Source organism: Rutilus rutilus, assembly GCF_951802725.1.
Source record: "Rutilus rutilus genome assembly, chromosome: 17".
NCBI lineage: Eukaryota > Metazoa > Chordata > Actinopteri > Cypriniformes > Leuciscidae > Rutilus > Rutilus rutilus.
Genome location: NC_140230.1, coordinates 35294442 through 35309646, shown reverse-complemented (window position 1 = coordinate 35309646; position 15205 = coordinate 35294442). Strand labels below are relative to the sequence as shown.

The 15205-nt window shown below is 36.6% G+C and overlaps 1 protein-coding gene and 1 pseudogene across 4 annotated transcripts; one reads left to right on the top strand and one right to left on the bottom strand.

Annotated features, from left to right (window-relative positions):
- The first annotated feature begins 2554 nt into the window (after positions 1-2554).
- Positions 2555-3888, top strand: LOC311276329 (free fatty acid receptor 2-like; annotated as a pseudogene). The gene has a single exon. The product of its transcript is annotated as a free fatty acid receptor 2-like (transcript).
- Positions 3889-4102: 214 nt separating this feature from the next.
- lim2.5 (lens intrinsic membrane protein 2.5) lies at positions 4103-12033 on the bottom strand. 3 transcript variants are annotated; one of them, XM_084385951.1, is made up of 5 exons: positions 11730-12033; positions 6687-6896; positions 5184-5333; positions 4455-4589; positions 4103-4375 (listed from the first exon to the last, which is right to left on the bottom strand). In XM_084385951.1, exons 2-5 carry the CDS (start codon positions 6859-6861, stop codon positions 4314-4316), a joined length of 522 nt encoding a protein of 173 aa, XP_084242077.1. In that variant the 5' UTR covers positions 6862-6896; positions 11730-12033; the 3' UTR covers positions 4103-4313. The 3 variants fall into 3 exon arrangements, with proteins under 3 accessions (XP_084242077.1, XP_084242078.1, XP_084242076.1); XM_084385952.1 differs by having other exon boundaries at positions 6687-6878; XM_084385950.1 differs by having other exon boundaries at positions 4104-4375; positions 6687-6883; positions 11730-12032.
- Positions 12034-15205: the final 3172 nt, after the last annotated feature.

Here is a 15205-nt window from a genome sequence, read left to right as displayed (position 1 = left end):
GGGCCGGTCTGGGCTTTATAGCCATAAGCCACGGCCATTTTGGCAGGCCGTGACGTTCAGAGGGTGTGAGCGGCCTCATTGGTGCATACGTCACAGCTGCCTCCCGATAGGTTGCAGCAGTTGCCACAGAGCAGCCAATAGGCGCGCAAGCTCCCTCGCCTATGTCTGCTCACTGCAGCAAATGAGTTTTAAATTATAGAAAAATTAAGGATCATTTTTGGCTTCAATCTTCTCGAGAAAAGGGGTTTTCCCGTAGCGTTACGCCACACTCATTCCCTCATCTAGAGAGAACCGAGGTTACCTGAGTAACCGAGTCGTTCAGGCTGAGTTCAGCCTATTTTTATCTCATATCATAAACGGATGCATGGTGATCCTGTCATGCATGATGGTGAGACAATGGTGAGTAGGGATGGGACGATTACCGGTTTCACTATAAACCACGATAAAATGTAGCCTACTGACGGTTAGTAATATCGTTTAAAATTTAATTATCATTAAAACCGTGTTTGATTATCGCGATTTTAGATCCTGTTCAGCCAGCAACAGTCTGACGCAGGCACAGCGCGCAATGTTGTTGGTGTTGTTTTTTTATTCAAGAAGGAATTGCGGAAGGCAGTGACCGTGCTCGGGAGATTTTTCAGCCTTTTAAGAGAACCTGAGGAATTCTGAGGTGTGTGGTTATATTTAGGCTTTTACAAAAAGTCCTGAGGGAAACTTAATCGAGGATGGTCACCCTGTCAGCTCTAACATGCACAAGAAAAAGTAGCCGAGTCGTCTTGTGTGACCATTAGCAGTACCCACTGTTGTATAGCAAACGCAAGGCAAGTTAACTTTGACCTCAATACCAAAACTAGGCTACGTCTGGGAAATAATTGGGCATAAAATGTTGTTTTAAGTTGAACTATATTATGTCAATCACTTGAAATAAACGTGAAGCTTCCGCGAACGAACAAGTTCAAACAAGACTATTAAAGAGTGACATTTAAGGGATAATAATTTATATTCATTATACACTTATTACACCGATTTTTTTTAATCACATAATTACAGGGACATTAAATTGAGATTAATGTTTTAAATCTTAAATTACCTGTTTATAAATCCATTATGTACAGCGTACAAAACAATCATTCAGACAAGATGATCACAACAATATTATCAAACTCTGTAAACAATAAATCAACTCTGATTTAATTTTCAATACAATTAAAAACGGAGATGCAAGACGGCAAGTTGTATTTGAATGAAACGAGAGAGCGCGTCCGTTGTGATACATGGGGCATGTTCAAGTTCAAAACGGTGCGCAACGTTTTGCTACGGTTTCCGGGTTGAACGTCATGTTTCCTGGGCGCCGCCATTGGCTAGCGGACCCCCACCTGCTGTTAGCATCCCATTGACTCCCATTCATTTTGGCGTCACTTTGACAGCGAATAACTTCACATCTGAGGCGTTTAAAGACTCCATTTGTCCATTATTTATTTCTAAAGAAACACGAAAATGTATAAAAGGCTTCATTACCTTGTAGCTTCCGTTATGGCCCCGTAGAAGCAATTTTTGTAAAAATAGGCTAACGATTGCGTCATAACCACGCGACTCTCTGTCGCACAGTTGAGAATTACCGTATGGACAGGAGGAGAAGCTCGCGGGAAATCGCGGGGACGTGGAGGCAAAGTGACAAAATAATTAATCAGAATACATAGCAAACGTTCCTCTTGCTCCTAGCTCATGGACAGCTCCTACTCACACTCTCCGTGTGCTAGTTTCGGAAGGGAATGATTCAGATTTCGCTTGACACAGCTACTTGAAGACAGACGGGTTGCTCACGTCACATCTACGTCGTCAAGCTCAGTTTGAGTCTGCGCAGTACGCTCGACCCCCAGGAAGTAAGAGTTTCTAATTGGCTTCACTTTGTCTCCGTTGAATCCAATGGGGTCGCTGTGTCCATTTCTTTTACTGTCTATGTGTGCAACGGGGTTTGAGATACGTTTTCTCTTGTTTGGTGGGTGTGTCAGAACTGCAGTCCAATCAGCAGCAACATGTATATAAAGCACGTGGTATTAAAGTGAACTCGCACAATGGGTTCAAGGAAAGTAATTTACAAATGTGTTTGATGCAGCTCGGTATACGCAACAACCGAGGATATTAGAAGACATGTTTGTCGACAGTTTTATTGTAAAAAATATAGGATATCAACATAATGATGTAGTTGTTTATATTTTTAGCTTCATTGCAAGTGTATGACATTTGGTATAGAAATAAACAATGGTAATTAAGTGCTTTTCCTAAAAATGAGAAAGAAAATACAGGGTATTAAAACAGTATATGACCAACAAATAAAGTCAGTATGTGAGGCTAAATAGATGTGTTTTAGTCTGAATTAGGTAAGATGTGTGCTTCCATTTCAGTTTCAGCAATCCCTTCACTCGATTGGGATGTTCTCTTTTGTTCTGGGCGGCAAGTGCAGTAACTGTAACATCTAAAAATTAACATTTAAAAATGCCTCAAAGTCACTTTTTTTTCTTCTTTTTTTTAAGCCACTCTATCAAGTGTTGGCTAAATCATAATCTAAGTAAAAGTACCCATAAATGTTGCATTTTAACTCTCATATAAGTTGTATGATAAATGTCAATCTCTTTTTGCTACTTTTCAGAGTCCTTTCACATGCAAAATGACAAACAACTGGGTCATTTTAGCCGTCTACATCGTGACGTTTCTCATCGGCTTGCCGGCCAATCTCCTGGCCATGATCACGTTCATAAAGAAACTCGGTGACAAACCCAGTCCGAATGACGTCCTTCTCTTCAACCTGACGGCGTCCGACTTGGTCTTCCTTTTCTTTCTGCCCTTCAAGATGTATGAAGCTGCCGTAGGAATGAACTGGTACTTATCCCCGAGCCTGTGCTCGATCGCGTCCTTCTTCTTTTTCACCACGATTTACACCAGCTCCCTGTTGCTCATGGCTATAGCCGTGGATCGCTACTTAGGACTGGCCTTTCCGTTCAAATACAGACTCATGCGAAAGCCTCTCTATGCCTCGGTTGGCAGCGTCTTCATCTGGCTGTTCAGTGCCGGTCATTGCAGCATCGTATTCATCATCGTCCATATGCCAGAGCCGAACCGCACTGAACCCAAAAACATCTGCTATGAGAACTTCAACGAGAACCAAAAGAAGATCTTGTTACCAGTTCGTTTCTAGTTTTTTGTGGTCATGTACGTGCTACCGCTCTTAGTTTGCATCTTCTGCTATATTAGCTGCATCTATCTTGTATAGCAGGCCTCACATAACCAAAGTGAAAAAGCAAAGGGCCATTGGGATGGCGTTGTGCACGCTGACCATCTTTTTACTCTGTTTTCTGCCCTATAACATGTCCCATCTGGTGGGTTTCAGCACCAACAAGAGCCCGTCGTGGAGGTACTACACACTCCTGCCCAGCACGCTCAACACATGCCTCGACCCAATCGTCTTCTACTTCTCATCCTCCACTTTCCGTGAAAGCACGATGATCGCTTTACTCAAGAAATGGTGTTTTAGGCATAAGAAAACTAAGTACGAAACTGAGCTGAAGATTATATCAAAATGAACAGCTTTTGCATTAGAATGTATGATCCTTCAGAAATCACATGATCCCTCAGAAATCTTTCTAATATGATGATTTGATGCTCAAGACATTTCTTATAGTTGTGCTGCTTCATATTTTTGTGGAAACTGTGATACGTTGTTTCTTCAGAATTCTTTAATGAATAGAAAGTTCCAAAGAACAGAATTTATTTTAAATATAATTATTTTTGTTGTAACATTATATATGTTTTTACAGACACTTTTGATACATTTAACGCATAAAACTGTGTATGTTTATCCTCAAATCAACTAAGGTAGATCTGTACCCATAGGAAATAAATGAATAAGGAGTATTCATAGTTTCTTCTTAGAAAAAGAGCACAATGATACACTCTTCTGTTTCAGAAGTGTTTCACAAACTGTTCTCAAAGGCTGTATAAACTTTATTTAAACATTCAAAGTCTGTCTTGGTGAACTCTCCTTTTCAAGTTTAATTTGTCAAACAGTGAATAAACAGAATGAGTTCAAATGATGAAAGATTTTATTTGAAATTTTGTCTCTGCATGAACAATGATTGGGTTTTATTCTGGTTTGCATGAATTATTTTTAACCTCAAATGTGCATGATTGGGATAGAGACTAAAGAAATCCTGCGGGAAAACCAGAAGGATCGTTAAGGCACCTTTTTAAGTGGGATCAGATAACCAAACACCTGTATATACATGTTAAGACACGGTGTTTGCTTCTCTTCTGTTTTAGCGAGAGCCGGCCACTCTCCGGCATTCGTGCATTCTGTAGGCACACATGTAAAATATTCCTGCAAAACAAAACACACGCGTTCCATGAGATCAACAGCACATGTTGGATATCAGATGTCAGAAAAAATCATTACTGACCTGCAAAAAAGGTCATGAGCAGAGCGACCCAGCCCAGAATGTAGGACCATGAGAAACGCCAGTCACCAAAGCGCTTCCCGAGGAAGTTCACCGTCACGCCGGTGTAGATTGCCATAGCGAGCAGAACAAAGAGCGCTGGAGGAGAAATAAATGAGACCGAGCAGTTAAGATGACCAAAAATTATTCAGAAACAAGATATAATTTGTGATACTAGTGTGTGCAGGACACTATAGTTCATTTATGTAAGTGAGGATCGCAAAATAAAGTAAACTGTGACATATTATACCCAAAAATGCTTCATACAGTGACTACCAGTAAAATTTATAAAAATTTGGGATCAAAAATGATTCATACACTTTGAGCTGATCATGTTTTGCTGAAGTGTTTTTTCTTTAATTGCTAATGCTCTTTTTACACACAGACTGAACAAAATGAAGCACTGCTTGGTGATTGGTTGAGCTAAACTGGTATTATCTAATTGTGTAGTTAAATTTAACGGCTGACAGATATTCAACATAATTCATGTGTGAGACAGCCTAACAGAAGGACAGACAAAACCAGTGAAATATCAACTGATTTGATAACTCTGAGTTCTGCTCATATTTTACCATTTTCTAAACTATAGTGAATAAACTGTGATAATGTTGAAGGTTTCTGAGTAAATTTAGGTTTGACTGTATGTCAGCTCACACGAGTCGGCCAATAAACACTGGAAAGGGAAAGACTTACTGGAAATAAAAAACATGATCCCTGCAGCGAAGGAACGGTTGAATCGCTCGAAGGCGGAGAAGTGAGCGAAGGAGAGGATGCCTGCGATGATTCCCGCGAAACACGACATCGCCGAGAGGATCATGAAGGCCCGGGTTGCGTTCCAGTAAGCTGAGAGACAAAGAGAGAGATGGACACAGAAGCTTAGACTGATGGAGGAACATGGACTTTTCCCACAATGTTTTGCACCAAACTTCCTAAAGTTGGGGAAACTGCGAAATGCTTTAGTTTTAGTCCAGCTTACTTAAAATTTTCTATTAAAGTCCCCGTTATCAATACATTTATTCCTTAAAACTCATCTTTGATCACCAAAATTGCATATTTAAAATTTTTTTCCTTGAAAAAAAAAATTCTTCATGCCTTAAAATAGCTTGAATGTAATGTGACATGTTGCCTCATTTAGTATACACTGTTCTATGAATATGCTAATGAGCCCCGCCTCCACTCACTCACAGCAGCTCAGAGATCCACTCGTTGACGATCACACGTTGACCTGGAAAGCGTTTCCCGTATAACAACGTAACTCGCTGCTTCACTAGTTCGATGCATCGTTGAAGAAATCAGCTAGCTAATCTCGACTGTTTCCCGAAACCGTATTGTCGCAAATTGGTTCTTCAACCACATTTGGTTTATGATGTCACGCACGTGGTGGAGTAATAACTTTTTTTAATGAATCTGTCTGAGATCGAATTAATGCTATATGTTTTGCTATAAATTACAGACATGCATCTGAGGACTATTTCTCATTTTTCTCATTTCTCTTTATTTCCAGATTCAGTCATAGGCTCGATCTTACGTAGTCGAGCACGTTCACACATGCACACTCTTCAAAAATGATGCTTTAAATCTATTGACAAACTAAAAGGCGTAAATGACATTTGTATGTATTCTAAATAAAAGACACAGATGTCAGCTTGCTTATTTTGCTCAAGATAAGGATTTCTTGAGTCCACATGTCATGCAAACGAGAAACTCTGCTTCTAACCACAGGTGGAGAGCTGTCGTTCCAAACACACAACTTTGCGATGCTGTTTGCGAATGTTCGTTAGAACTATGGTTTCAGGAAACACAGACTCGTTAAACTGCTGATAACGACGGAACTTGCGACCATAGTTGGCTAATGATGCTTTCGGGAAACGCACCCCTGATTGGTTACAAGGTAGTTTGTGACGTCAGAAACACCAGCGATTTCAAAGCGTGTTTTTGAGACTGTCTTTGGTTCACTGCAGTTTTAAGGAGAAAATACTCAGCAATGGTGTCGACTTATGAATTTACACATTTGTCTTAAAGCATATTAAAAACACCACATAAACAACATTAAAAGCTGGATTTTCACCACAAGGGGACTTTAAGAGTTTAATGGGGCTATATGCAGAATTCAGAAACTCTAGTTATTATGGGAAACGTGTTTGAAAACAGTCAGTGACACTATGATGCAGGCCTTAAATCAATACACACACTCACCGATACTGTCGGTCTGTGTGTAGCATTTGCCAGACATGCAGTATCTCCACAGGCCCTGGTGAGCGAAGCTGCCGGACAGTCTGTACTGCATCCAGTAGTCCGTCGCCGTCGAGATCACCAGCAAGATGTTGCCCATGACGGCACAGAACAAACCCCCTCCCATGAAGCTGTACATCCTGAGGAACACTGGAGCTGCGCTGAGACCAAACACTAACAGTCAATCACACACACATGCAACATTTATACAGGACAAAACCATCAAGAACGGACACTTGCCGTGTTTCATGCTTACACTTGACTTGGTTGCACAACTACATGTCAACTAACTCTCATTAGAGTATTAGCAAAGAATATAGAAGCCCAAGAGGCGAAACTCAATAGAACGCTCCATAGCAACAGTTGCCCCCATGACGTGACGGCGCGGCCGCCATTATGGACTGAAACCTGAAGGAAAACGCCGAAAAATTATGGGAGTCAATGGCACTGAACCAACTTAACATAACAAAAACTTAACATAACTTAATTTTTTCTGGCCGCCATATCTAAATATAAAAACAATTTAAAATACATTAATGAGGATGACCGACGTTAAATGACAGAAAATGTTACGTCTATGTGTTGGTTATGCATGGCCTAATTACCCTTAGGAAAATAGTATTTTGGGACAAAATATTATTATAGAAGTACTATAAGACTACTATAGAAATACTATAGCGGCTCTAGGATATTATAGAGGTATTACAGAACATAACATACTTCTGTGATGTTCTGTAATACCTCTATAATATTTTAAAGCTGCTATAGTATTTCTATAGTAGTCTTATCGTACTTCTATAGTAGCCTATGTCCCAAATTACTATAGTATTCCTATAAGATTACTATAATATTTTGTCCCAAAATACTTTAAGATTCCTATAGTACTTTTTCGTAAGGGTATGTCCCCCACCGAATCGGCTTCATTAGCCTACTACCACTTACGGTTTGCAAAGATACAATTATAAAATTACTGCAAACCTTTAATCTATCAATATTTATGCTCTATTATGCATTTTCCTTGTTATATGAATAACAGAAATTCATGAAATAATATATAGACACACAGTAATAAGATATTTATTCAAATGTTGATTTTGAAATTAGTGAACATCACCATATATATGATTTGGAAAAATAAATAAATAAATAAAATTATAAATGAACATTTCTAAAGACTAAAGTTAATCTTTTACATAGAATATCACAAAAATATTAACAACTTGTTTTTTCAACATCTTCAGTGAAAGTGCTCACAGTGAACGTTTCAATGGCAAGAACAAAAACAATCTGTGAATGTCCTATTACAGGCGGAAAGGTACAAAAAAGATGTGCAATCTAGCAAGTGCACACATGAACTATAAACAGTAGGCTACAAAAATGGAAGCGGTGCCATAAGATCTCAGTAATTAATCAGACACCATCTATTGTGTGTGCATTTGTGTATGAGAAGTTTTTTTGTATTTTTTTCTTTTTGTGAGAGAAGAGGCATTGACATAGAATGGAAGCATTAGTCAAAAATTATTGCAGAACACTGCTTGCGTTTTGACCACTTGCTCATCTTCACAGTTTGGTTGTGTGGCGTGCAAACTGGCGCTAACGATTTCAGCAGCTTTCAGTCCATAATGGCGGCCGCGCCTCCGCAGCGCCATCTACAGACTGTTACACATAACACAACAGAGTTTCGCCTCTTGGGCTTCTGTAGGTTACACTCTTAAAAAAACAAAATGGGGGTCAAATATGGACAAACCCAGACATTGGATTCACATTTTTAATAAATTGAACCCAATGTTTGAGTTTGTCCATATTTGATTTTGACCCAAAATTGGGTTAAAACAACCCAGCATTTTTAGAGTGATAAAGTGCAGGTTAGTAGAATAAGTTATATGTAGTTGTAAAGTTACTGATAGTCAGTAGAATGTCTGTTGAGGAACATCAAAATAAAGTGTTATTAAGGAGACTCTACTAATACTCTAATGACTGACATGGAGTTACTTAGTTAGTGAATGTCTGAAGTGGACCACCGAAATAAAGTGTTACAGACCAAAATCCAAAGTAGATAATAAATTCTACTTTTAATAAAGAAAACAACGCCTTTTCCCCCCCTATCATTAAGCTTTTTTTTTTTTTTTTTAAATATGCTTAATTTTCATGAAAATAATGTCACAATGCCAAAAAAAAAGAAAAATTAATCATTCATAAAATAGTCTGCATTTTCTTAATATAAACTTTTTTTTAATGCTTTTTTTTCTAAGAATAAAATTAGAAAATTTCCCTTTGACTTGCATTGATAGAATGTTCAGCATTCAAAATGTAACACTGTTTTGACATCGTCGCAATATTTGCACACTGAATTGTGACCGGTCTTGTCTTCCTTACATTTAAAGGTCCCATATTGTACACCTTTCTGAAGTTTTATTTTAGGTTTTGATGTCCTTAAGAATATATATTTGCGGTGTAAGTACCAAAAAACATCTCAACATATATTTTTACAGCTCCTTTCTCAGAAGCTCTGCCAAGAACAGGTAGATTTTGGCCTGTCTACTTAATATTCATGAGCCTCTCTTCTGATTGGCCTGTTGTTTTCTGAGTGACCTCCCAAACTTAGCAATTTTGTTGCTAGATTTAGCAACTTTTCAGACTATACCCTAGCAACTTTTTTTTTCAAAAAGCACCTAGCAACAAATTTAGCAATTTCTTTAATTTATTTGGAAACTTTTAGCAACTTTTGGAAAGTGACTCTAATCAAAACAACACTTGCAAGGGCGTGGTGAGCTGGTAAGGGCACCACAACTTCCAATAGGAAATTTGAACTGCAGTAGTCACCGTTCTACCTGAAGAGGTTGAACAGCCTTTTTACAGCATATATTGTAGAATTAAAACACTTTATACCCAAATGTCAAATAAATTACTTGAATAAATGAACAGCATTAATAAAGCCCCAGTCTTACAGATCATTAACTAAAAAAAAGTATTTTTAGGTCTTTTTTTTTTTAACTAAAAAAAGTTGGTTTAAAGGGTAACTAAACCCTAAACCAACTTTTTTTAGTTAAAAAAAAAGTTTTTTTTATATATATATATATATATATATAATAGACCTCTGCTATCATGAAAAAAAGCCATGTAATTTCAGTTTTGACAATATGGGATCTTTAAAGTATAATTTGTGCACATCCGACTGAAACCAAGACTCTCATGACAACAGCTCTGATTCATTTACACAGAACCTTAAAGCCTGACAAATAATTAATATTACTCTTCTGTGGCTATTTTCAGTGATCATTCTACGTTCAACTCCTCACATAGCCAGATTTATCTCACAGGCTGTACGTGCGTTTCCACATCAGAGTTTGCACAAGCAAAACAGCATCAGTCATTCACAGGTCAGATCAGATGATGAATCACTTCTCAGAAAGACACCATTTGGCAAGTCGTTGGAAACACAGTGTCAGAGACTGCAAAGCCACAAAACAACATGTACGGGGGCAACAAACAGTGTGTCAACTAAAGCTATATATCATTATGATCATCAGGCAGGGTTAGACCCAAAACATGCTCTACATAAGTAATAGAGTCAACAATAGTGCTTCGCAAAATATGTGCAGATCATCACTCTGCATTTCCACAGAGGGCGCTAGATGCAACAGTGAAGAGACTTATAAACAGATTAACTTATAAACCCTGTATTTAACCCTCTAGTGCTGCTCATGGAGGGCAGATATGAACTTTTTTTCATTTCAATTAAATGTACTATTAGTTTGATAATGTTTTCAATATAATGTTTTGTAATTTTAAGGGATTTTATGATACTAAATTACATTTATGCAGTAGATATAATCCATTTATTACCTGTTAACCGCACTTTTTGAGCACAGACCTGCAAATGAAACTTCCAACTTAAACTAAATCTTCAATGCTTTAGAGCGCAGACTGAAGTTTGGTCTCTTATTAAAGAGATTATTGCTGAAGTGAAAAAAAAAAAGAAAAAGAAAAAGAAAAAAAAGGAAAAAGAAAAAGTGAAACAAAAAAAGTTTAAGTTTATTATTATTAATAATAAAGTTTAAGTTTATTGTTATGAAAAAAAAAAATCACAAAAATAATATTTTCAATTTGTATATTAAATTTATATGTTCCAAAACATGTTTTACTAAAAAAAAAAACCAAAAAAAAAACAAAAAAAAAACCATAAATCTAAACAAGTTGTGTTCCAAATTTGAGGTTGATATCTCAAAAAAGAGCTTTCAGCAAGATTTTAGTTGGATGCAGTATCAAAAGTTTTCACTAGATAAATTTTCAATGCACTCATTTCGACTGCGAGGAGCACAAGTGTTTTCAGGACCGTTTAACCTTTTTGGATCATGTCCATAATCGTGTGTGTGTGTGTGTGTGTGTGTGTGTGTTCACATAGCAAGTGCCAAATGAAGTAAAAAAATGATAAAAAAAAAAACCTAAATGTTAAATTTGTCAGAAGGTTAAAATGTTGAATAATAATACATCTCTAGATTAATATGGTGAATATATAATTTACAGTTTCTAGTAGTTTGGGATGCAAAATGGAAACATCACCTGTAAAAAAATAAAAACACTTCTTCTTTTGCATTAAAGCGTAAGTTCTGCACATGCATGTGAAACGACTATGATTATAAAACCACCTGGAGATTAAATCTGTGCAAACGTTCCCATCATCATCATCAGCAGGCCTTGTTCAATGCGCAAAAGCCTTTACAGTAACATGGTATAAAACTGTCACAAATGCATTTCAACATGAAACTTGCATGCACTGTACAACTCTGTGCCCTTGACATTGTCTTCAAACAGAGGTAAAAACATATTTCACAGCTGAAAATAAAGAAAGAATGAAAGAAAGAAAGAAATAATGTAAAAGGCCACATTCATTTGACCTGCAAAAAATGATATTTGTGCAAATATTTGACGGTCAGAAGACTTCACATTACTCCTGAAAACCATCACAAACGTGACTCTCGTCTCAGGAGTCGGAGGGATTCTTACCTGAGATCTTCAGGATAAATGAACCTTCCCAGAGGGAAAGAGAGAGAGAGAGTGGGATCCCGCAGCGAGCGTAACGCCAGAAAGGAGCCGCCCGGCCAAATTCCAAAAAGTTATCCTCTCTGCTTTTCTGTTGATGGTGGCAAAATCCTTTAACACAAGCCACACAGAACAAATGCACTTGAGCTTGATGGAGTGGAGGCACGTGAGCGCTGGGTTTGGAGGGGGAAGGCTCTTTTTGACGCTCTTTTTGTTGTTGTATTGGCCGTTCTGGAACTGTGATGTGCAGAGGCTTGCAGTACTGCTGTGGTCAATGCAACATGCTGAAGCGCACACTTTCATTCAGCTGCTGCTGGTCGCACACACACACACGCACACACGAGCGGACGCAGGAGGGTTTTCATTCGCATCACAAATTAAGTTTGGTGTACTTAAGAAAGACTGCTCAGGTTAATAACCTTTCTGAACTTGCTAAATACTTCACTCATAAACGCAGATTTTTTGAAAACCCCTTTCCTCATTTTACTAAAACTTTTGCTTCTTCTCTTTGAACCCTTTCAAATGATAAAGCTACTACTGTAGCCTATGTGCCCTATTGCTATCCCTTGCAATAACTCACTTTGCTATAAATGTTGTTCTTTCAATTATTTAAATATGATTATTTTATGATTATTATTATTATTATTTTAACTCATTTATTCTCTCTCCCTTGCCCTTCGTGATTGTATATTTGATTTGAGACTTCATTGCTGTTTCTTATGTAATTTACAACTATGTCTGCATTTTGAGAATTGTAAATTGTTTATTCAATGCCTATTTTATATGTAAATTTGTTTATTTAAAAAAATATATATTTATTTTTATTTTTTGGCTGCCCTGTAATGACATTGATGTGATAATGAGAGATTTATAATGGCTTCATATACAGTAGATTTTTTTTGTGCATGAGAAATGAAAATGGTGCTATTGAGTAGCAATAAAAAAAAGACATTTTTAACAAGAAAACCTTCTCAGCTCTGCAAAAAAATGACTTTCTTCCTCAGTATTTTTGTCTTATTTTTCAGTACTAATATCTAAACATTCGGAAATCAAGATACATTTTTACTTGAGAAGCAATTTAGTTTGGATATTAAGTCTTGTTTCTGAAAAACGTATCAAAATTAAGGGAGTTTGTGCTTAAAAACCAGAAACCATGACTGCCAAAAATAATCTCTTTTTTTTTTTTTTTTTGACCCCATTGGCAGATATTTGTTCTTATTTTAAGCACAAACTCGCTTCATTTTGATCAACTGTTCAGAAAACTAAACTTAATATCTTCAGTCATTTTGTTTCTACGGTAAATGTATCTTGATTTAAGAGTTTTTAGATATTCGTACAGGAAAACTTTTTTTTTTTTTGAGTGCAGCATATTATTTTTGTCTCATCGTTCAGAAGAGAATAAGTTTGTATGGAGGAAAGTTTGGAAATAGGAAAGAAATAAAAAATTTTTTTTTTACTTTCCTAAAAAATACCCTAGGAGAAATAAAAATAGATCCATGTAAGTCCATATAAGAGTATAGATCTATAACATGAATGCAAACAGCAGCTCCGGTCATTTGATGAGAAATGATTGAGTTTATATTGAGATCTCAGAGTGTTCATCGCAGACTTTGGCATCTTGACAAATTTGAGCAAAGTTTGAGTCTCAATATAAAATAAAAATGTTCTTATTGGCTGTGATTGTGTCACATCACGTATTACAAATATTTATGTTATTTGAAAAAAGTCATTTATTCGATGAAAAATACAGTAAAAACAGTAATATTGTGAAATATTATTACAATTTCAAATAGCTGTTTTCTATGTGAATATTATTGTAAAGTGTAATTTATTCCTGTGATCAAAGCTGAATTTTCAGCATCAGTCTTCAGTGTCACATGATCCTTCAGAAATCACTCTAATATGATGATTTGATGCTCGAGAAACATGGATGAATAGAAAGTTCAAAAGAACAGCATTTATTTAAAATTAACATTATAAATGTCTTTACTGTGATTTTTGGTCAATTTAATGTATCCTTGCTAAATAAAATTTCTTATTTCAGAATAAATTACAGAAACATTGTAATTTTGATATATTGCTCACATACTAATGAGGTGCAATTAAAACACAGTTAGAATTAAAGAACAAATCCATTTTTTTGCAGCAGCAGCTGAGATGCTCGTGTGGGTGATGCTTGTTCAAATCTGGCCTGCAACACATTAATAAATGTATTAGATAAGATGATAACACTTAACGTATAATACATTATAAAGATATTCATAACGACATTATAATGCATTATGTCTTTTCATAAATAATTGTAACCAAATTTAAAATGCATCACAATGTTCGCAGATTCCTTGTTACATCTGAAATTGGTTGTTTGTCATGCATTGTTGTTATAATTATATAAATTATACTTTCTAAATGTGTAACAGTGAAAAGATAATATAATGTATTATAACGGTATGGTTACAATTATTCATATAGATCATACAATGCATTATATGGTGCATTACAAGGCATGATTAATGCATTAAAAATACATTCATAATGCATCATATATAGGCTTTAAAAGGGTCATGACATGAGAAATCCAATTTGCCTTGATCTTTTGACATATAATAGGTCTTTGTATACCATTAAAACATCCTGCAAGTTTCATAGTTTAAAATGCAATTATAAACAAAGCATTTATTTAATCAAGCTCCAAAACCGACTCATTCGGATATTGTGGGATTTGTGACGTCACATGGGCAAAAAACATTTGCATATGCCCGCCTCCAGAGCAAGACATCGACCAGTAGTTATACATCATCACATCATAGGCCCCGCCCACTGGCATTCAGTCGCTTAACGGCAAGTGGACGTTTTATTTGAATGCCATGATGGATGGCATGAGAGGATTATATGTTTGTTCGGAGCATTTTATTTTGTCAGCGAGGCACAGTGTAATGGAGAGTTCACAAAGACACTTTTCTTGACAGATGAAGAAGCAACTGTATTGGATCTGACAGCAGCTTCATCAAAAACGGTAAATAAATGATTTCATAGCTTTGTAAATGACGGTTTCATATGGATAATGTTTTAAAAACACGTTCAATTGCGAGTGGGCGTTGATACTGTTTCCTGTGCGATGACGTTAGCCAATCGCAACAGTGTGCGTTTACTGACAAACCTTAAAAGAAAATCCATGTCATGACTCCTTTAAGTAAAGTGTTACCGATAAGACTGCAGAAACTGATTTCACCAAGTGCAACATGTTCCTGGATCAAAATTCCAATCAACCAATCAGATTTGAGGGAAAAGTTTACAGTTTAAAGTTTAGACTTACACCGTGTCCTAACTACATGTGACGAGACGCCGCAACACGTGATAACAGGTTATTTTCCATGTTAATCAGAGTGTTTGTCCTAACCAGCCGCGACGGCGACACGCGACGACTCTATTTTAGAAAC

What these genes read in the sequence shown, in the direction of transcription:
- lim2.5 (XM_084385951.1), bottom strand. Translation starts at nt 6,861, where the DNA reads ATGTACAGCTTCATGGGAGGGGGTTTGTTCTGTGCCGTCATGGGCAAC. An exon ending in GATCATGTTTTTTATTTCCA is followed by an intron (nt 4,590 to 5,183) that starts GTAAGTCTTTCC and finishes TTTCTCCTCCAG; the next exon opens with CGCTCTTTGTTCTGCTCGCT. An exon ending in GCTCATGACCTTTTTTGCAG is followed by an intron (nt 4,376 to 4,454) that starts GTCAGTAATGAT and finishes TTTGTTTTGCAG; the next exon opens with GAATATTTTACATGTGTGCC.